Source organism: Streptopelia decaocto (assembly GCF_964273445.1).
Source record: "Streptopelia decaocto genome assembly, chromosome: 1".
Taxonomy (NCBI): domain Eukaryota; kingdom Metazoa; phylum Chordata; class Aves; order Columbiformes; family Columbidae; genus Streptopelia; species Streptopelia decaocto.
Genome location: NC_138663.1, coordinates 184,808,121 through 184,831,098, shown reverse-complemented (window position 1 = coordinate 184,831,098; position 22,978 = coordinate 184,808,121). Strand labels below are relative to the sequence as shown.

Below are 22,978 nucleotides of genomic sequence, written 5' to 3'. Positions count from 1 at the left end.
TAGGTCAAAGGAGATGATTTTCCCTCACTTCTCTGCTATTGTGAGACCCCACCTGGAGTACTGTGTTCAGCTTGGGCTTCTCAGCACAAGAAAGACATGGACCTGTTGGAGAGGGTCCAGAGGAGTGACACAAAAATGATCATAGGAACGGAACACTTCTCATATGAAGAAAGGCTGAGAGAGTTGGGAGAAACAAGAAGGCTCCAGGGAGACCTTATTGCAGCCTTTTAATATATAAAGTGGCTTATAAGAAAGATGGAGACTTTTTACCCAGGTGTGTAGTGACAGTGCAAGAGGCAATGGTTTTAAACTGAAAGAGGGTAGATTTAGTTTAGACATAAGGAATTATTTTTTTTTTTTATTATGACAGTGGTGAGTCAGTGCAACAGCTTGCTCAGGGAAGTTTTGGATGCCACATCACTGGAAGTGTTCAAGGTCAGGTTGGGCGGACCTTTGTGCATCCTGACCTAGTGAAAGATGTCTCTGCCCATGGCAGAGGGTTGAAATAGATGATCTTTAGAAGTCTCATCCAACCCAAACCATTCTGTGATTCCATAAAAAATTACCCTCAGAAATTGCACAATTTGTATTTTATTTTGATCTTTAGAATATTATTATATCCTTTTCTCAAACTCTAATGGCTTTTGTTGTATAAGGAGTTCACCCATTTTCAGCATGCATTTACTTTTATGAAGGTCCAGGAATTCTGTCTTTGCTATTTAATCTCCACAATTTCCTCACCATCTTCCTATCAGCTTTCATTACCAAACAACAAAATGCTTGTTATTCAAAAGTCTTACTACTTGCCAACCATTGGAAATCTCAGCTCGGGAGAAAACATAATTGTCATCAGTATGACTTTGGGCTTTAAAATCTTAGAGATCAAAGTTACTATTTAAGTGGATGGTGTTACTAGGTATTATAAAGAAAACATTCATAGAATGAGCTATTGTGATTTTTTTATTATGTTTTTGATATGAGTGTAGGTATGAGAAGCGTACTTTGGAAGAGAAAATTTGAAAATATTCTTCTCAGAAAACCTCTATTTTTTTGCAAATATACTTATTACACTCAGACCTTTTCTACAGACTGCTTTTTCTGCAAGGTCCAGTAGTAAACTAATTTTTTAAAATTTTTTGTTTTGTTATAAAAATTTTATTTTAAAAAAATATTTTATTTAAATTTATATGTTTATTTTATATTTTTATTTATATTTTTATATATTTATAAATTTATTTAAATTCATTTTAAATTTAAAATTTATTTTAAAATTTAATTTTTTTAAAACTAATTTCAATTTAAATGTGAAAAACATATTTAGAAATGGCTACATGTTCTATCTTTCTGTAGCTTGATTTCTAAAATGCTGCTGAACTTCTACCATTTCTGGTTTTAGGAGTCCTCATTTGTTATTTCATGTATCACTGACTGTGAGCTCCTTCATACTTGGTCTTCTTGTAAGGTGCCTTCTATGTGGTAAATTGAAAAACTGCTGTCAAGCCTTCCCATTTATCTGCCTGCTTCTTCATCTGTTCATTGAGAATTTATTACTGATACCATTTCCTGGGTCTCTTACAAAAAAAAAAAAAAAAAACAAAAACAAAAACAAACAAACAAACAAACAAAAAAACCTCATTTTTAAAAATAGAACATGTAGAAGATTCTGAGTTGGTTCCATGCTCTGTGGGAGGTCTAGCCAGTAGGAAAATGGTATCTGAAAGTCAGATGGTTGCTGCAGGGAATACCATCACATTTGGATGATGTATTTCCAAAGCATTTGTTTCTTCAGCTATTAGGTTTTTTAATTTTTATTTACATGGGTAAATGAGGCAATAATCTGCATTATGGAAGTTTCAGCAAGTTTCAGCAAGTGATTGTAGCTTGACGTACTTGGTAATCATAAATATCTTTTCCAACCTAAATGATTCTATGATTACACAAAATCAGAATTAGCTCAGTTCTTCATCCTGCATAGTACACTGCAGGCTGTGCTTGGAGAAGGGATGAGACTGACGAAAAAAGGAAAGAGTAGGAGACCAGAGGTGGGATATCACTGTAGCCATCTTAATGCGACCCCCAGCCTTGCAGCTAGGGCTGTAGTCTGCTTCCTTTACTGTGCTACTTGGCTCACATTTGAGTTTTACTTACTCATGTAGCAGAGAGGTTAGTTGTGCATTCCAGGCCTGCCAGGCAGCTGCTGCTTGTGATGGTACTGTGTGTAGAGAAACTGAAGAATGGATGCACTTTAACATAAAGGTTTAGTTAAAATGTAAAGGTCTATACTGAATTAGTATGTATCATAAATATATTAAAAGTGATTCACATATAATGTTGTTCATAGCAGTTACTGATCTCTGTTCACACTGTGTTACTGAAATTACTGGGTCAAGTTGCATAAAATTAGAGTAATTCAGTGATGAACCAGTCCACTCAATGTATGGCATTGCCTTTATAGAAAAAAAAAAAAAAAGTGTTTTTCTTCCAAAATAGAACTGGGTTTACTAAAGTTTGCATTGATTTGAGTCTGTCCTTTTATGTGTTATAATGTTTGCGGTATCCTTTAAAAAATCATTTTAAGTTACTAGACAGAAATGTGCTGTTGAGACAAATGGAAATGCAGGCATTATTTGCTTGAGATAATGTGTGGCAATTGGTCTGCAACTAGTAATTTTGATCCTGAGGTGAATTTACTTTTTGATTGCAGAAGTTATGATAACAGTGCTAAAAAGATGAAAACTGCTAAGATTTAAACATATTAATTTGAAATGTAATCTGCTTTGACCACATCAAATAAAAATCTATTGGCATTTGCACAATAGGTACCTGCGGCAGAACTCAGCTCTGACTGTAGTCCTGACCCCTGCTTCTACAGCATTCAGCAAAAATAAATGACTTGGCAAATTAAATTCATTGTGCTAAATGCAAGCTCAGTCGCTTGCATAGCCTCAAGTATGTGTAAATAGTTGTAGAATGGCACTACATATTTTTGAGATCTTAAAGTCCTCTTCGGTAATATCATAATATATATATTTTTTTTTGTAATGGACAATTTTTCCAAGCTTTTCTTTTGCTTTTATTAACATGCATATATGAGAGAGATTGAAGAAGTTAACCTTTACTGCTATTAAACAGTAAATGCCCATTCCTTCCCAAATCTAATGGAACTCTTGGTCTTAACTGGTCTATCTACAACTCACTCCATGTTCAGAAGGATGGAGTCTCTTCTGTTAAATACAGACTCAGCAGCTGAGCCATTTAATGCTAGCTGTGGTACTGAAATGCAAGTAAGCATTGTGTAGGGATGTATACGTTATCTGGGTGTGGGCCAGATGAGGTCCAGAGGAAATCTGGCCATGTTTATTTGTTGTTATGTCCAAGGTAATTAACTGTGTCGACTATCAGGGCTCATTACTTCAGACTCATCATTGCACTAGCATGTCAAGACTGTACCAAACCAGGATGATAAGCTTACAAAGCACTGGTTTGCACCTTCTGCATTACCTCAACAGATTTCGGCTAGCTCTGGTAACACATGATGTTCATATCATAGCCTTTCTTTGTACTGTGCATGGAATGAAGGAAAGCAAAAGCTTTTAAGAATAAATTGTTTAACACCACTAGAAATGATCAAGCATGAGTTCAGTTGTAATTAATGAATCTCCTAGTTACAATATCTAAATATGTCAGAGTGGCAGGTCATGTTTTCTTCTATTATTTTTCTCCTCCTGCGAATACATAAATATATATATGTACCTCTCACTGGAAGAATATATCACTGAAAATCCCTTTAGTATTAAGACTTATTGCATTGTCAGAACAGAAGAGTCTGATTTTTTTGTATTTGTCCTAACTATCCTTCCTTAAGTATTATTTACACTGGCAGCCCAAACTGATTGTAGCACCTTGCATATCTTCCAACCAACCTGCTCTTTTGCCATGTCCCTCTAAAGCAGATTGTAAAGATAGCATTGTGAAAACAACAGCCTCCTTTGAAATAAGTATTTTCATGCTATCTCATTGATTTCCTGATATACATTCAAAGATAGACCTGTTCCTAGCGGCATGAGAAGCGTGTTTGTTTTCCCGTTTGATGACTGACTAGTGCTGTAGCAGATATAGACTCCTGACTGCGTAAGTGCAAAGGCAAGACAAAGATTTAATTTTGTGCCAAGAAACCTGGGGCTAAAGCTCCTAACCTTTCTCCTCTGATTATTGTAACTTCATGCCAGGGAAATCTGTTCATCTGCACAACAACAAAAAAAAAACCTCTAAAAAACCCTTCTTCTTATTTCTGTACGAGGAAGCATTAAATTTGCAGTGGTCTCTCTCCAGAGTGATTTACTAGATTAAAGACCTGCTGTAAGTGAGCCTGCAGTCATTGAGCAGAGTGTTTGCCAGCCATGACCTGAGAGAGACAATGCGTTCCCTGTTAGTGGCTTGGCTGTGCTGCTTTCCCTGGGGAGCTGCTAACGCAGCTTACAGGAAATGAACTTACAAAACTTTTGTAAGGATTTGTTTCCTAGGATGGGTAACCATGCAGGATGTGTCTTTCATTGAAGGTACATGACTCAAAAAGTGTGGAAAAACTCACTCCAGAATACAAGGGAAGCCAACTGAGGGTTTAGGCATTTTTATGTTTGGCTGTGACTACAGGAACAAGCAGCGCCTGAGGGTTCTTCTTCAGCAGCAGGAAAATAAGCATTAGGATGAAACTACAAGAAACCAAGAACATTTTATTTTACATTTTCCATTTAGTTTAGGGCAGGTCATCTAAGTCCCCTGTGTAGTCAGTGAGTAGAAGGGAGTGCTTCCAGTTCTCCTCAGATTTTACTCACTGCAGTGCATGAGCCATTCTGTCTCTCTTTCTGTGTGTTCCTTGCGCTGGGAAACCTTCTGGAGTTGCCTGTCCTTGTCCTTGAAAACTGAGAGCAAGTGGGCTGTGAATGTGAGTACCTCTCACTTAAGTGCTTAAAATGAGGTGGGGCCAAATCCAGTTCCTAATTCCAGAACTACCAGGACTTCAGTATAGAGAGATCAGGGTTATAAAACCAAGATCAGACTTGGGAAAGTGTGCTAAACTTTAAAAATGCTTATTCAAGAAATTACATGTATTAGATTTGATAATATTTTAACTACCTTTATCTGACCATTGGCACATTTGTAACCATTTGGTCTTAGTAGACATTCTGTATTTTTAACCTCTAGAGGCTGTGTGAGCCTTTGTCCATCTTAAGAATGTTAGAAGATCATTTTCTGTCTGAAATGGCACACTTCTTTACAGATCTAATACCCAATTCTGCAGTATCCTTGCAAGTAGAACTCACAGCAAACTTAATAACAATTATACAAGAAGGTCCAGAGAGTGTATCCTATTCACCTATTAAAAATGTTTCAGATAAGAGCTTTGCAGCCCCCAAAATAAATGCACCTGCTGATAAGCCAGTCCCTGTAGGCAAATAAGAGTGGTGTGTGTCTGTCTGTGCACACAAACAAACACACATTTAAATACAGATAATGTCAAATGAAAGAAATTAAATTTGAACTGAAAGCCTTGTCATCTACCAAACCTAGGCATTTGCCAAGTTTGTCTTTCATTCTGGAAAGGTTTACGACCTTGATAATGCTCAAGCAGGTCTATGAATCTTCTCTAGTATTCAGTAAATACATTCAATTCCATCAGTTTTTCACAGCCTATGATTTTAGTTTTATCAGATAAGTAGAGAAGCAGCTGCATTTGTTTTCAGTGATGTGGAATATCAATGGGTTTTGTTTGTTTACTTGTCTTTTATTTTGTCAGTTGTGAAATATAGGAAGAACTTTGAAAACAGAAGAGAAAATGCTTTCATCCAAAACTTCCAATTTGTGCAATTTATGTATGCAATTCAAAATGCTTTGCAACTGCTCCCTTCTCAGATAAAGTTTTGGCTTAGTAATAACTGAGTAACTACTTTATATTACTTCTGGTTAGTTTTAATTAAAATCCTATTTTACATTGTTGAGCTTTCTATAAAAAGAAATTAGCAGTCTACCACAGAAGAGATTGTTGCCATAAATTGTGTAGTCAGTCAGATTGTCTTCAAGTACTTCAGAAAACCATAGATATTTTGTCTGGTTATCCTACAAACCTCTACAAAACCTTCATTGCACAATGTCTTCACAACATTTGGCTTTATCGAGCTTATTTGTAGTCGAAAGCAGGTTCTTCAATTCCAAAACATTTGTTCCACTGTAACAGAAGTCATAGATTTTGCAGCATACATATACTGTTAAGAAAATTTGGCTGAATCATGGAAATGATGGACTTACCATTAAAAAGGATTTATGTCCGCTCCTTTGGGTAAATTGTACCTTTTCTATGTGGTAGGCAGATCTCTGTAGAACCATAAACTTTGCCAGTCATTTCCTTTGATTTTTTTCTCTTTTTATTATGCTTGATGAATAGGAGGTGTTCTTAGTGCCACTGATAGAGCACTGGTTAATTCTATGTTCTTTGTCGAGTTGGCCATATGCTATATGGTATTTTGAAATGCATTTGTGATTATCGTAACCTCGTGATTAAAATATTCTCACTAGGCAACAAAAGAAAATTGTGATGAAATAGAAAGAGAATTTGTGTAGGTCTTCAAATTACATCCCAACTTTTGGGGAAGGGAGATATGATTGCGGATGCACAGTGGGGAAAATGGGACACTGGCTGTGTGTGCTTGCTTTTCTGTGTTTGAAAAAGGAATGGAAGGGATAGCAAAAAGGAAATGATAGACATCCAGGATGAAGCTGGGCTATGTTCTTAAGCCTGTTTATTTTGTGAAATTGCTGTGGTTAGAAAAACTGAAGAAGGGAGGAAAAAGGAGGATTAAAAAAATGTCTGTTGAGTGGGATAACACAACCTCCTTTGCTTTTTTCTCTTATTTCTTATAAACTGTGGAACTTAAATATTAAGATAAAAGACTATTCACATTCCAGTTTACATGAAATAAGATTGATTTTGTTTTAAATGCTAGATGCAAGGGAATTAAAATTAAATAATTGCCCCTTCAGTTAGCTGGAAAACATTCCCGAAAGCAACTCTAGTTATATATCATGTGCCAGTCTGGTTTTAGCAACAGGAATCTGTGAGAACATTCAAGTTAAGGTTTTGTTATCTATATTCACCTTTGTCTGTTTGCACCAAAGTAAAAAATGCAAGGAATTTTCTGGCCTGTGAACAGGACCCAGCTCAAACAAGTTTAATGAGATAACACATTTGGTTTATAATTGCTGTCCCCAAATAGACAAACCAATACTTGAAAGGAAGCCAAAAAAACCTAGAAAAATTCTGAACCTTTAAAAAAAAGCTTTATTTCACTTACTGAGAATAGCAAAGTGTTCTCCATTGTATAATGTGGATTTTATTCGCTCTTGTTGCCTTTAATGCAAGGTAAAGAAACATTTACAGAAATTATTCTTCTTTCATCAGAACCAGCATTCTACTTTGGAAATGATGAATACTACGTTGATGAGAGTGCTGGCTATGTTGAGGTACGTGTCTGGAGGGCTGGAACCGATCTGTCTAAAGTGGCATCTGTCACAGTGAGGTCTCGCAAGTCTGAACCAATAACTGCGGAGGGTAAGTTATTGTTTTGCTTTATTTTCATAATACATCTCAACAACAAATGCTAGTCCTTTTGGTCTTGATATAGATTTGACTACATAAGATGAAATTTATATGTCCTTTGCTCTTAGCAGATCTTTCTTCTTAGAATAAATTACGTAGGCACAGAATTTCTCTCAAAGAAACCAGAGGAGGAGCAACTGTGAAGTCCAGCACTAAGAGAAATGCCTTCAGATTTTCATATAGAACACTTTCCCACAAAGGCAGCTGATTGCTGCCTCAACAGCACACTGGGCACAGAGTTATAATCACTGACAGCATGCAGAGTTTGCTCCTCTCATTTTTACTGTAGACAATGAGACATTATTATCTACTATATTGTTCAGCAAGAGGATTGTCACAGCTCTGAGGTTCTGTGATGTTTTTACAGAACCTTTCTCTGCAGAATCAAGTGTCAGTGGACTCGATTTTTTTTTCTTCTCACTAACCACAATGTTTAAAACTAAGACATTCATATATAGACAGCACAAAAATTATCTCCCTTAGATGCTTATCCGGAGTGTAACTGGACACTAGAGTTTATCCTCTCAACTAATTTTCAGTAAGGCAAAGTTCTTTAAAACATTATTGTTATTTCAGGAATATCTAAACATCATATATGTATGTATCATACATAACATATAAGATAAACATCATATTTCTCATTAAAAAGAACCCTATGAAGTCTGAAAAAAATATATGATTACTGTATTTCTGAACTTGCTTTGTATGATCCTGATGTCTTTATCTCATCCTGAAGTTTTTCTGGGGGGAAAAGAAATATTTCCTTACAATAAGAATGTTAATTCATTGTGCCAGCCCCTCTAGGATTCAGGACTGGGAATGACACAGCTCTTGGGCTCTCCAGTCTGTTGGTCACAGTCTGAAAGCTCTGACACGGCTTGGCTGCCTGTGAAGCCATGAACCCGGTTCTTGGTCTTACGGAGCACAGCAGTGGATCTGCTGCACTGAGTTGCCAGTCCTGACAACCTGCCTGAGAGGCTGAGCTCTGGAGCAGGGACTCCAGCCAATGCCCATCTGATAATGGCCTTTAATCTTGCCAAATTTTGTCAAAATCACAGAATTCCAAGCTGTATTTCAGTTAAACAATTTCCCCCAAAGCTTTGGTTCAACAGTTCTGCTGCTCATCCTCCCAAAAACAAACATTTGAACTCTGTCCTACACTAAAGTCATAGGTTCCTCTAATGCTTTGGATCCAGGATACAGTGTAATATTTCAGTCAGTATCTTTTTTTTGTTCCTTCTCATTGGTTTGTTATGGCTTGGCTTGTTTTGCGTAACACAAAATAAAACAAAACATAAAAGGAAGCCAGACTCAGAACAGCCTGTCTTTAACAATAAGGTGCCAGACACCACCTGGCATGGTCTGTATCAAATTAAATGCTTTTAGTTTCCATTCATTCTGTTTTACACATCTCCTCTGAACTGCAATTCTTCCTTGCAGCCAGCTCACTGGCCTTTTCTCCTTCCCTTTTTACATTATGGTCTCAAAACTTCCAACTTTGTTACAGAATAATATGAACTGTCTTGCCAAAAAACTTTGCTTCATCTCCAGACTCTCTCAAAGCTTTGTGCTTAGTTTCATTTCTCACTTAAAACAAGCTTTATTAGCTTTAGTGGAATAACTACTGGTTTACAACAGAACAAAATCAGCCCCATTTTGTGGCTTGTATCACTAAGCAAAAACTGACTTAATATCGACATTTTCTATTGTATAGTTCAACTTAGATGGTCAAAAGATATTTTTGTTTTACATGACTGCCAAATTTAGCAAATTTTAAAATTATGTTTAAAAATAATTACCTAAAATTAACTGCCTAATGGTAGATATTTTCAATTGCATGTATTGCTGCTTATTCATAGATATTTTTATCACCTTTTCATTGATAGCTGGCGTAGATTATGTAGGCATCAGTCGTAATTTGGATTTTTCCCCTGGAGTCAATATGCAGACGTTTCGCGTGGTAATTCTGGATGACCTTGGACAGCCGGTGTTGGAAGGAACGGAAAAGTTTGAGCTTGTGCTAAGGATGCCAATGAACGCTGCCCTTGGAGAACCCAGCAAGGCCACCATCTTCATTAATGACTCAATCTCTGACTGTGAGTAATAATTTTTTGTAGTTTTTCAGATTTATGCAGGAGGTGGATGACTGCAATACACAGACAGCACTTCTCCTTTTGAATCACACTAGATGCTGCCTAGATGCTTATGATATATATCAGGTACAAAGGAACATAACCAAATTTGAAATAGTGGAGGGAAGATATGGTAAGTTTTGCAATTATACTTTACACATGCTTTTTATGTTTTTCTGCCCAGTGCCTAAGATGCAGTTTAAAGAATCTGTACATGTAGGCAATGAAAATGATGGACAGATTTCTGCCATGATATACAGGAGTGGAGATATCCGATACACATCCACTGTGAGATGCTACACAAGGCAAGGTTCAGCTCAGGTAATGATGGACTTTGAAGAGCGTCCTAATACTGACAGTTCCATCATCACATTCCTTCCTGGTAAGTTCTTATTTTAGAGGTCTACTAGGTTTTGTTTTGGTTTGCCTTGCTTTGCTTTGCTTTGGTTGTTTTGTTTTAATTGTGTCTTAAAGTCATGCCAAAAAGTCTGCTCTGGAAAATCAAGGGTTTTTCTATACACAGGAGGTAGAGTGCACACAGGTGATGTCAAATTTTGCTCCACTTCTGATCCAGAGGAATAATCAATAGCAACTAATGGGACATATCTTTACTTAGGTCCAGCCTGATGCCAGATCCATGGTAGCAGAAGCAGATTCAGAGTAGCACAATAACAGAAGCACAGACCTGTTGTCAGAAAGGAAACTTCAGAAGCTCTGCTCTTTGTTAGGCAGATTTCTGATAAATATGTTTGACTTTAACGGAACTAAGTAATAGGCCTTTCAGCAGTGTATAACTCTGATTTCTGTTTGATTTTCTTTCCCAGGGAGTCTTTCCTAAGGTAATTCACTAGTATCATGTACTTAATATCGCACATCAGAGATGAAACACAAATAAATCGGTGTTACTGCCTTAAAATAATATTGCCTGATTCCCTCTATTTGTGCAGAAGACAGCTGAATATTTTAGTCTTTTCATTTTACATGCACATCATATTTTTGACAGGCCTTAAACAAGTTCCATCATGACTATGAAATCCTTGGTATGCCCTTCTCACAGCAATGACAGGCTTCATCTTTCTACAGACATGTATCACAGTTCTCTTGTAAAGTGAGTTGTTCAGTCTATCTTTATTTAGAGCTTGCCTCAACTTTTACTGCTGTCGTGGACTCCATGCCCCTGGCATTGCTTCTGTACAACTAGGAAAGAGAGTCCAGCTTGTTTGGATTAGTGGATCTGGGTCCCTTAGGAAGTGACTTTCCTCTATATTTGAATGTCACTCTATCATTTCTCCCTGAAGAGAAGCAGCAAAGAGTTCTACTTGGATCATATATTGGTTTTATAAGCTTCCTAGGCCTGTTTAAGATGCAGCAGTTTCAGTACAGTTTTCACATTTCCCATGTAACAGTGAGTAGGATGAATATTTTGGTTGTTTTTTCTTCTCCTACTGGATAATTTATTTTCTATAAGGTGAAAAAACACCTCAGAAAATGAATGCTGTCTAAATCCTGATCTGGTTCTTCATCTTGAAGAGCCTTGTTTGGTTTTGCATACATAATGATGAAAAAATACTATAAATTGACCTCATCTCTCTCATGTCCTAAGCTATTTCTTTTGTAAGGGATGTAGGAGTCATTCTTGTGATGACAATCCCACTGAGTCTGACACTGGGAGCCCAACACTCTGCACACCACTCATAACTCTTGCTGTTCTTGTAGAAGGCTAAAGACACGGCCTTTTTCCCAAAGCCTCAGAACATCCAGTAAGTCTAGGCACATTGATTTGTGAGTGTTCAAACTGGAACCAATGGAAGTTTAAAAGACATTAAAATCAAATGGAATAATCTAAGTGAAGGTCCACACAGTTGGACAGTATCTTAAAAAGGCCTGAAATGCTTGAAATAAAAAACTCCAGATCAAAATTAGTATTAGTGAAAGTCTCTATTACTCTGCTTCCTCATACAAGTATTTATTTTCAAAATACATGCTTTGGGGGACATCACCGAAAAAGTGTTTTTTATTCTAAGATAAAAGAAAAGGAACAATATATAAAAATTGACTACACTAAATAGAAACTTGTCTTAGAGAAGTCCCAAAATGGGAGATTTCACTGAAGTAGTGAGCTTCCATACAAAGGTAGTAAAGGTAGCAATACATTCTGCTCTCACTATTGTCATTACTCGTTAACTTATATGGTGTCAAGGTGAATGACTTGGCCAGCAGAAACAGCCTGTCATTCCTTGAGCTTAGAGAGAAGTGCTATAATAAAGCAAAGGACACCTATGTTCTGCATGATATTACCTTCAGAATGATTGCAGGTGAAACTGAGAAGCCTTGTACACTGGTGCTTATGGATGACACTTTCCATGAAGAAGAGGAAGAACTACGTCTGGTTCTTGGCACTGCAAGGAGCGATTCTTCCTTTGGTGCCTCTATTGGCGAACAAAATGAGACCCTGATAAAGATTCGGGATGATGAAGACAGTAAGAAATTATTTTGTTGTTATTGGCTTTTGGAAGCCCCTTTGTGTGCTCTAAAAACATTTTTTCTTCTAATTACAGAGTCTATTATTAAGTTTGGTGAGACTAAATTTAGTGTGAGTGAACCAGAGAACACAAGGCAAATAGCAGTTGTAAAAATCCCAGTGCTTCGTCTGGGAGACACTTCCAAGGTTTCTGTCGTGAGAGTTCACACAAAGGATGGATCTGCTACTTCTGGAGAAGACTATCACCCTATATCAGAAGGTAGGATCATTCAAATGATTATTACATCCTGCTATTTGTTTTTATTCATGACTGTAACATAATATTTGAAACATGAAGTAACTTTATGAATAGAATACTTTGCAACCACACCCATTAATATGTTTTGCTATTCAAATTCAATATAGACCTAGGTGAACCTGCCTCAGCAGGTGAGTTGGACTACATGATCTCCAGAGGTCCCTTCCAATCCCAACCATTCTGTGATTCTATAGTGGACATGATCCCTTGTGGTATGCAACAACCAAATTGCTCTGGAATTACTAGATATCAGTGAAAATATTTACAAAAGAATTGTGATTCCTTTGAAAACATCTGTAGCTCAAGTAACCGTGGAAGAAATGTGTGACTACTGCCTTAGTAACATTTGTGAAGTGTAATACCATTACTCTGCAGAAGCATCTACTCACAGAATATGAATTTGTAGTTGTTTGCTAAGGAATTCATTAAGCTAATGATTTTGCTCTATGTAATAATTAATGTCTATTTCTATTTACTTTTCTACTTTCATAATAATTAAGCTTGCTTTCTATATCTCTGCAATTCAATATCTGCTGCTTCTCACTAGTAATGAATGAGGAAAGAGGTTGTGCAATAGAATGAGAAATTTCTTAGATTATAAACTTCTTCCCATTCAAAACCCGCCTGGACATGTTCTGTGTCTCACCTAGGCATTCCTGCTCCAGCAGGGGGATTGAACTAGATGATATTTTGAGGTCCCTTCCAATCCCAAACATACTGTGATACTGTAATAGCCCACCCACATGACTTAGTGAATGACTAATAAGAGTTTGTAGCACTGTGATTTTTTTTTTCTTCTGAAGCTTATGATAATACATGACACCAATCTGTGTTTTAAGATTAAACATTCATTGCTGGAGTGTTTTCACAGCTGTGGATAAACTACATTGGTGTTCAGTCCAGCTGAAAGATAAGATTTATTTTTGAACATACAGCAACATCATTTGGCTATCTCCAAATTCCATAGAAGAGGCATTTCCCAGTAGTGATAGTTGAAAAGTTGTTAGTAATAAGAAAATTATCAGCCAAGAGCTTGCTAATTCCAGTCACTTTGCATCCTGCATTTTACAATTTTGTTCTTTCCTCCTGAAAACCACAGGAATTTCTAGTGTCAGCTCATACTTATCCTATACACATTACATATATGCATTGCCTTGCTTATGATCTCCCTGCTGTGCACCAACAGCACATGGGAACAGAGTTTTCAAGGGGAAAATGCTACTGCAGAACAAACAGGTCTGGGTTCAGAAGCCTTTGACAAATGCTTGTGATCTGCAGGATTTCCCCAGAGGTTTCAGGACATGGGTGGATTTAGGGAGCCTGCCTATTCAGCCAGTGGCACAAACCCCACGTCCTTAACTGCATCATCTGAAGGAAGTGTAGCAAACTGAAATCCAGTAAAATTTTTAGCTCTCACACTGCATGTTTATGACCACAAGGAGTATTTTCATGGCTTAATAACAATTAAGGCTGGAAGGATCATTAGATCGTTTAAACAGACTCACTGTGGATTGCAAGGTTCTCTCAGTTACCTACAGTTACTTCTCTATTGAGCCAAATAACTTTTGGTTAGAGAAAGTATGTGCTTCAGAAAGGGCATCCAGTCTTGGTTTGAAGGCTGGAGAGATCCAGTGTTTCTGAGTGTTTTGCTTCACTGATCAGTCCCCGTCACTTCTTACAATTTATGCCTTATTTCCCCTATGTACTTCAGCTTTCATCCACTACTCCTTGTTGTGCCTGTCCCTTTGGAGCGCAGAGCTCCTAAGCGCTTGGTATTTTTTGTCAGTGACAGTGTTTCAATATACTAATCAGAACATCATTTTCTGCAAATCTTTCTGTTGTTTTTTGTTTCTTCTGGTTCCTCAGTCTCTGTTCCTTGTTTGTGCTATCTTCAGTTAATTTGACATCCTTTAAAAAAGAAAGATAGTAAAAATGCACCTACTGTTTTAGTATTAGTCTTACCCATTCCATATACAAATGTTAAATAGTTTCTCTACTTCTGCTTCCTTTAGTAGTTAACACCTCCAAGAATCACAGTTCTCTTCTAACTCTGTCAGCTAAGACTGAACTTATGACAATGACCTCAGAAGCTTTTTCAGAGAAAATGTTTTTCAAAATGCAATACCATTTTACATAACACTGGTTTGGTGCCTTATTTTTGGAAGATACTATTGTATTAAAATGCATTTTGTGTGAGTAATCAATGACAATACTTTTTATTTAGAATTATTCAGTCTTTTAGCAATTTGCAATATAATAATAATGTAATAATCAGTCCTAGATAATTTTCAAAATATTAATTGTATTAGACTAAATCCTGGTATTTGCAAATCTCTTTTGATAATGATAATGCCTCATTTTCAGTGATTTCTGCATGTGTCCACTCCTATTCATGATTATTTTTAGCATCAAACAGGTTAAACTAAATATATGAACATTGTAATTGGAAAAGTACTAACTGCCATCTTGCATGTCTGGGCCTAGAACTACGACTTGTTATGAACAAATTTATTTTTACATGTCTCATTATTTTTTTTTAGAAATTGAGTTTAAGGAAGGTGAAACACAGCACTTTGTGGAGATTGAAGTTCTCTTTGATGGAGTAAGGGAGATGAGAGAGGCCTTCACTGTTCACCTGAGGCCTGATGAGAACATGGTTGCAGAAATACAGGTAACAAACACATGCATAGTCCTCAACAATGAAGGCTGGTAAACAGGCCTTCTTGCTTTCTGGTTCATAGCTTTACTCTTCTTTTAAGATTTATACACATCATTTTGGACAAAGAGGATTATCCCATCTGACACAACAGCACCTACCCAAAACAGTTTGTTGCCAAGGCAATAAGGTTCATAGGGTCACAGAGTCCATGAGAGCTTATGTAGAACCGAAATCTTCAAAATATCATTCCAGACACATTCTCTTTATAAAATCAGCCCTCAAAAGTGATGTCCTATTAGAAACATTGGCTGGCAATACAATATAACCTTTATGCTGTAGAAAGAGTGATCAGGTGAAATATAACTTCTGCTGTCAAAACCATGTTAATATTATTCTTGTGGTAACTGCAGTAGCCACCCATTCCTTTTACTTAGAATTATATCATCCTTGGATTCTGTGTAAAATGTTCTTCAAACTCTTTGGCCCCTTCATTGGTATCACACCATATATAGTCTGACTCCAGGTAGCCAGACAGCAGAGGCACAGCCTTTGCAGATAACAAACACTCTATTTTCCTTGGGTGTTAAAGTGTACCATGCACATTAGAGTTCTGCCATAATACTGAAGTGATTCAAGAAAGCTGGAACACAAGAGGTTAAAAGGTCTGGTATCTTCAGTGTTCTGAAAAGAAAAAAATCATTTTAGCTCTTGCTTTTCTATTGTGCAATATATATTCCAGTGCCTCAACCCTTCCTCAATAGTTCATCCTGCTGAGGTTTCAGAACTTGTTTGTGGACAATGTTTCAAAGACTAGACATAGGTTCAGCTTGAATTCCTTTCTTTATTTAAATGCTCACAGAGAACTTTTTTACCTTTTCATTGTCAGACAGCCAAGGCCATTGTTTACATTGAGGAAATGAACAGCATGGCAGATGTCACCTTTCCCTCTGTTCCTCAAGTTGCATCTCTTTTGATATATGATGATACTTCTAGAGCCAAAGATAAAACCAGTCCCATAGCTGGCTATCCTGTCATCTGTATTACTGTGAGTATATCTATGGAAAAATGGAACAAAATCACTATAAGAATGGTGTCCAAAGGAGCAATTGGATTTTAAACTCTCAATATCAGTCCATATTGTTTTGACTCACACATGCATTCAAGGTAGAACTATCCTAAGAGCCAGTCTAATTTTTCTGGATAGCAAATCAATTTTCAGGAGGACAAAAAACATGGAAAGATATTTTGTTTTTTCGTCACTAAGAACAGTTTAATACTTGCACAATATCTATGATTGCATGACCTTACTATTTCTTGTGTTGTCTTGCCTTAATTTACAGAGTTGAAATCATTAGAGACAACAGAGGAGACATTGTTTTCAATGAGTATCACAGACTGAAAAATTAGTCCTGTTTGTTGCAGTACTACAGGCTTCTTTCATTGTAATTTTGCAACTGAAAGGTTTGCTTGAATATTCATATGCATTGAGAAAGGTTTTGGTCTTTAGTTGATTTCTCACACCGTTCATTATGCACAGGAATGGATCATGTCTTGAATGGTTGTCCTAAGTACAAAAACACAGGAAATCTTGAAACTATACTTGCAAAATTAGATCAAAGGGTGAAATTCAACTTAAAGGAACATGTGAAAGTGTAATTTGTGCCTTCATAACTATGTTAGGTTTTCACCCGTAAACCATAACTTAAAATAATATTTATTTTTCAATAAACATAATTAGACTTACCTTTTAGATCTGCCATAGCAATGCTAAAAGCATCGCTGTCAAAATAAGGTAATTTCATAAGAGATTTACGCGTGGTGCCAGTTCTATGTTGTTGAGTTTTGTGACTCTTGATAAACTAAAATCCCTTTGTCATGAACCAAATACATTTTTAACACAATTGCCTTGTTCTGCAGGCTTGCAATCCTAAATATGAAGACTTTGAAAAGACTGGTTCGATATGTGCCAGTGAGAACATCAATAATACTCTGACACGATACCGGTGGCTTGTGAGTGCACCCACTGGTCCTGACGGTGTGACTAGCCCCATGAAGGAGGTTGACTTTGATACCTTCTTCACTTCCTCCAAGATGATTACGCTTGACTCCATTTACTTTCAAGCTGGTTCTCGAGTCCAGTGTGCAGCTCGTGCTGTGAATTCAGATGGAAATGAGGGTCTTGAGCTTATGAGCCCTATTGTAACTATAAGCACATCAGAAGGTAAGACATCATCACTTACTGCAAAACTCCCAGACCTCTGTTGGCTCCGAAATTCCATCCTAACAAAATCTGATGACATTATCAGGTGTTTTAACATTATAGTCTCAGCTTTTCTTCTGTTGTTCATAGAGGTGGTGCAAAAACTCTCTTCTTAACACAGAAGAGAATTGTATAAAGAAAATTGTTGCTCATCTTTGCTAATTCTTCAAATCTCTAGATAGTTATCCACATAGCAAACTCATGTTTTCAGGACAACAGTATATGATGTGCATTGGAATTAATGAAAGGTTGTTTCTGTTATATTTTGAATTTGGCTGTAGTAATGTTGCAGTACAATCTCATCTCCTGTTAAACATAAGAGTGCTATTATGAAAACCCAACCAGAAGAAAAGCTTCATTTGGCATTCAGGCCTTACTGGACACCTGAGAATTGGTTTCTTCCTTGACTGAAGACTAAAGCAACTTCTGTCCAATAACAGGGCACAGACAAAATTTTTTTCATAGTTGAGATTTTCATAATATTCATCCTTCTTCTTTCTCTGATACTCTCTTTGATTCTCTGATACCTAATCAACACTGAACTGATGCTGCATTCTCTCAACCAGCAGTTCCTGTAGTCTACCTCCTTTTCCCAGCCAACTATTTTCATGAAACTCTTACTGAATAGCATTATGAAGCAGAGGTGGAGAACTGACATTCTCACAAGTACAGCCTGGTAGCATATGCTGCTTGTAGAAATCACAGATACTTTTGTTTGTTGTATAATACAGAGAATGAGTAATTATCAGCAATCACGGTAGATTAAAAAATGTATTTTATTACCCTTCTGCAGCCATTTTACATTCTTTGAGTCATCTGTGCTGCTTTTGTAGCTACATTAACTCTTCTGGTTTTTGTGAGATCTTACAGTAGATAATCCATTACATTAATATTCATTTGCAATATCATTTTAATTTTCTTGACCTTTCCAACTAAATAATTTAGTTAAAACATTTTCTTTTTGACTAGGTTAGGGCTTTAAGGAGCTCAATAAAAGGAATTTCTGTTTACCCCTGTCCTTTATTCCGCATTCTGACTGTAGGCTCACATCACCTTTGTTTGCACTATCAGGAATCCTACAACCTAAAGAGGACTCTTAGGTTATTGGCTACAAGGTGCATTGTAATGCTTGTTAAAGGCAGACAATCTTGTGCTGGGTGAGGTAGTTTGGTTATGTGAAACAGACTGGCTATGTTACAATGCATTATTTGGATTACACTTCACAAATTGGCAGGGCTAATTAGCTCAGGCTCAGGACTGAATTGTCATGCATATATCATTTCCAGTACCTGAGCTAACTTGTGATGTGGAGGCCAGTTATCCTGAAGATCATGAACAACATAAAGGGAATTGTTCAATGCTATTTTGAAAGAAGTGCAGTGATCCAAGTAACCTGCCAAAATCCTTAATATTTTAAACTCTGAGGATGCTTCAGTGCATAGACCAAATTTTCAAAAGAAATTCAGATTGTGCAAAAAGTTGTATGTAGCCTCTTTAGTACATCTTAGTTGCATTTGAGAAAAAAAATGACACAACTATGATATGTGCAGAAGAGAAATTTCATTCCTCATGCCAGAATATTCCAACTTGGAGCTGCTGAGCCAGATGTGGTCCACCAGAACCAATAAGTTCTCCAAGAGTAGAGCCCTGCCTTCTCTTTTCTTGTAATCTCTCAGAAATGAGCAAAGAGCAAAACATGAGAAAAGGCAACTGCTCTGATTTTCCACTTCTGCTGGCTTCTTTCTTAGAGGGTCTTGCGATCCTTTGGCCTTCACATGACAATGTGCTATGATTCCTGTGGCCAGAATGCAGACACTTCTGCACGCTCAGATTATGTGATTGCAAATCTAACCTTCTGATTTTACAAACCAGGACTAATGCTGGAACAGGTGGAATGAACCCTGGAATGTGTTTCTGAAAGAAGTTATAGATTCTCTATCTCTAGAGAAATTCAAAACTCAACTGAACAAGGCCCTGAGCAACCTGATCTAACTTTGAAGCTGGCTCTGCTTTGAGCATGGTATTTCTAGAGATCCTTTCCGGCTAAAATTAGTTTATGACACAATTATTCTAGTTACATTTTGGTCACTAATGGAACAGGAGGCTCACAGAGTCCTGTGAAGGCATTTATAGGTCCATACACTAATCCAGTGCCAAAACCAACTGAACACTGATGAGATATCATCTGTAAAGCTACGTGTGTGTTTAAGGGGGTGAGAGGGATTTAAGTATATACCTCTTGAGGATGTCTATAAGTCACTATATTACTTCACACTTAACTCTGCAAGTATGGTTGACACATGCAACTGAAAATATACAGGTGCAGTATCATCACCCAGTTTTGAAAATGTGATCCAGTTGGTCAAGTAATTATTTCTATTTGAATGCTTTTTTACATAAATCCCTCTTCAGACTTGTGGTAGATGCTGCCCAAAGCATTTACCTGTTGTTCAGAAAATTCTCCTTGATATGGAAACTTACATAGTGGAAAAAATTTTATCTAAAAATAATGCAAGGGAAAGTATAGATTATGTAAGCTGGACATAAAGTAAAATTGCTTTCTCTTTCTTCCATTAGGTCTTTGTCAACCTCGTATGTCAGGAGTAGTAGGAGCAGAACCATTCTCTGCCAAATTGCGCTATACTGGCTCAGAAGATCCTGATTATGCCAATCTCATCAAATTGACAGTCACTATGCCACATATTGATGGTATGATTAAATCAGCTGTGAAGTTTAGAGAGCTATTTTTTGAGATATTTTATTGGTCGTGTTATTTTAAATATCAAAAATTATAATATAATCTTTTAACATGTGGGACCCATGAAAAATGTGATGAATGCACAAGTGCAGTTTGCAACAAGGTGCATAAGATACTGTATTGATACAAAGATTAAGTGTTTCCAAATTAACTGCATAGTTTACATAAATTGGGCTAGATCTGCACTTTGCAAAACTCCTTTGAAACACATATAGATATACCAGCGAAGGATTTATTTATTAAGAAAATAGAAAGCCATTTAATTGCTCTCTGCTTCTGAAAAACTCACACAAAATCCTGATTGAAAAATATGTTGGAGATTTAGAAGCATTTTGTTTGGGATTTTATAGTACAAAGGCACAATTCTTGTGGAAACATTCTCATACACACTTAGCATATAATTTTTCTTTGAATTCTAAAGTACATTAATTACATTAATTACTGAAAGCGCATATGCAGAAGCACTGCATAACGTGTGGTGTTTAACAAACTCTTGCTAAATTAAGCAACTCTGATCACTCAAATTTAGTGATAGTGATAGAAATTAATTAATGTTTTTTAGGCATGCTGCCTGTTATTTCTACAAGAGACCTCTCCAACTTTGAGCTGACACTTAGCCCTGATGGAACTAGAGTTGGAAACCATAAATGCTCCAACCTGTTGGATTACACAGAAGTGAAGACCCACCATGGTTTCTTGACTGATGCTACCAAAAATCCAGATGTGATTGGAGAGACCATTCCCTATCAATACAGCCCCACAATTAGAGGCTTCAATACTTTACGCTTCTATCGCAATCTGAATCTGGAAGCCTGTCTGTGGGAGTTTGTTAGCTATTATGACATGTCTGAGCTCCTCACAGATTGTGGAGGCACCATTGGGACAGATGGACAGGTATGAAACTGTAATTTGATTTTGTACTGTGTTCTTAAAATGTAAGGTTTCCCTTATAATGGACTTATGCTAGAAATGCATGGGTTTAGAATTAATTTAGTTGAAAAGTATTCATTTTTTTCTTGACAAAAAACAGGCATCTCCTAAGGCCAGCTTATTCCTTAAAGCTGTCAATGTCCTTTATGTACTATAAGGGTGTATGGTAAATCCTTATCAGGTTGAAATTAAGGAAGTAATTTATTTTTAATTAAAATTGCTACAATTTTCTCCTAATACAGTTTTGAAGTATTTTAGGAAAAAACAATCACACTTTTACTGTATAGTGAGCCATTTCAGTATTTTCTTAGAATTAAAACCTTCTAAAAGATTGCTTTTAGCACACTGGTAGCACTGGTAGGGTTATTCAGTATTAATCACAGTGTATCTTAAAATAGAATTTAAAAAAATTGTGAGAGCCTTCCTGCTGATAACAATGGACTTCACTGTCCTACCAGCTGCTTGGCTCTGCTGAACTCTTGCTCACTATGTAATAAGACCCACCAGTGCAGACAGCATAGTGATCTCCCTTTACCCGGCAGAAAATTCCTTGGTCAGAAAGCAGAGAAGCTGCCAATATGGGGTGGCTGAAGAACAGAGCCATGAAAGTGATTGAGGGAGTTAAAACAAAGAGATTGAAGAAATCTTCATGTGTCCTTTGGAAAATTGTTTCTAGAAATCCATAATAATGTGGAAGAAAAAGGGTGCAGCATTTCTTCTGATGCAGTGACAGTGAAGTTAATCTCTAGATCTTCCGTGTGTAATTACTGCATAAGCCTGTCTGATCCCACTCAGGCTCTGGAGTTCAAAAGCTGTAGGTGTGAAGATCAATCCTATATGACACAGAAAAGTCCCTTTGGGGAAAAATCCTATAGGCTGGAAGAAGGGCTAGGTGGTAAAGCTGACTCACCTTCCTGGTTCACCAGCCTTATCTATTGAGCCACTATGGAAAGGATGAGGCCACTGTTTGAAATGGCCATGATTGCTCTGCTTTTTACACGTGTTCATTTTGCCGTCTGCTTATCAGACCTCAGTAGTCTTCACGATTTCTTATTTTGTCAGTCCCAATAAACATGAGGCCTTAACAGATGATAAAATGTATGTCATTACCCAAAAAAACCTATGGGCATGTGCAAAGACAAAGCTATTTTACTACTAAAAGCATGGGTACCAATGGACCTATAGGCACCTAATCAGATAAGCTGATTTCTTTTTGTTTTTAATACTTACATGTCTAAAGTCCACTTTACTCTGTGGATGTTTCTAGGTGATCATACAGCCAATTTACTGGATAAGAAATTGCACCAGGCTCTCTTTAGCCTTTGGTTAAACTTCCTAACATTCTGGACATTTTATAATAACTAGAGATTATATACTCTGTAAAGTATAAGGCCAGAATAAAATGGAGCTTCTACATTTCTTAGATACAAAGACCTTGATGGATATGTCATCTAGTGCTCTGTCATCTGTCCTGGTTCCCTGTCTGTCACAGAGACCAGTTCAAGGTCTCTACCTTGATGCTGTCAGCTCATTGTCAGTGCATCTGCTTGAGGCTGTCCCCCTGCTACAAGCAGATCCTCCTACAGGTACATTCCACTGGAACCATGAACCTGCCAGAGGGGAGGGGAAGGCATGTGAGTGTGGGATGTAAACCTTGCACATTCCCACAAGATAAAAATGACAGCATTCTTCACTTTTCTTAGAATTATTTCATTTCTTCAACTCATCATTCCTCTGACTATCTCCTTATGCCCATGTATATGCAACCATATATTATTTCCCACACAACGCCATCATTAGTGCAC

At 37.0% G+C, this 22,978-nt stretch overlaps 1 protein-coding gene across 1 annotated transcript in view; it reads left to right on the top strand.

Moving 5' to 3' along the window:
- Positions 1-22,978, top strand: part of FREM2 (FRAS1 related extracellular matrix 2) — a gene marked incomplete at its 5' end in the record, with an annotated part of 128,908 nt that overhangs the window by 85,068 nt on the left and 20,862 nt on the right. The window contains 10 exons of the mRNA XM_082071930.1: positions 7,457-7,606; positions 9,541-9,750; positions 9,971-10,168; positions 12,102-12,266; positions 12,345-12,527; positions 15,107-15,237; positions 16,112-16,270; positions 17,143-17,446; positions 20,063-20,194; positions 20,806-21,137. Of these exons, the coding sequence (XP_081928056.1) occupies positions 7,457-7,606; positions 9,541-9,750; positions 9,971-10,168; positions 12,102-12,266; positions 12,345-12,527; positions 15,107-15,237; positions 16,112-16,270; positions 17,143-17,446; positions 20,063-20,194; positions 20,806-21,137 (1,964 nt within the window). The remainder of the gene's footprint in view (positions 1-7,456; positions 7,607-9,540; positions 9,751-9,970; positions 10,169-12,101; positions 12,267-12,344; positions 12,528-15,106; positions 15,238-16,111; positions 16,271-17,142; positions 17,447-20,062; positions 20,195-20,805; positions 21,138-22,978) is intronic.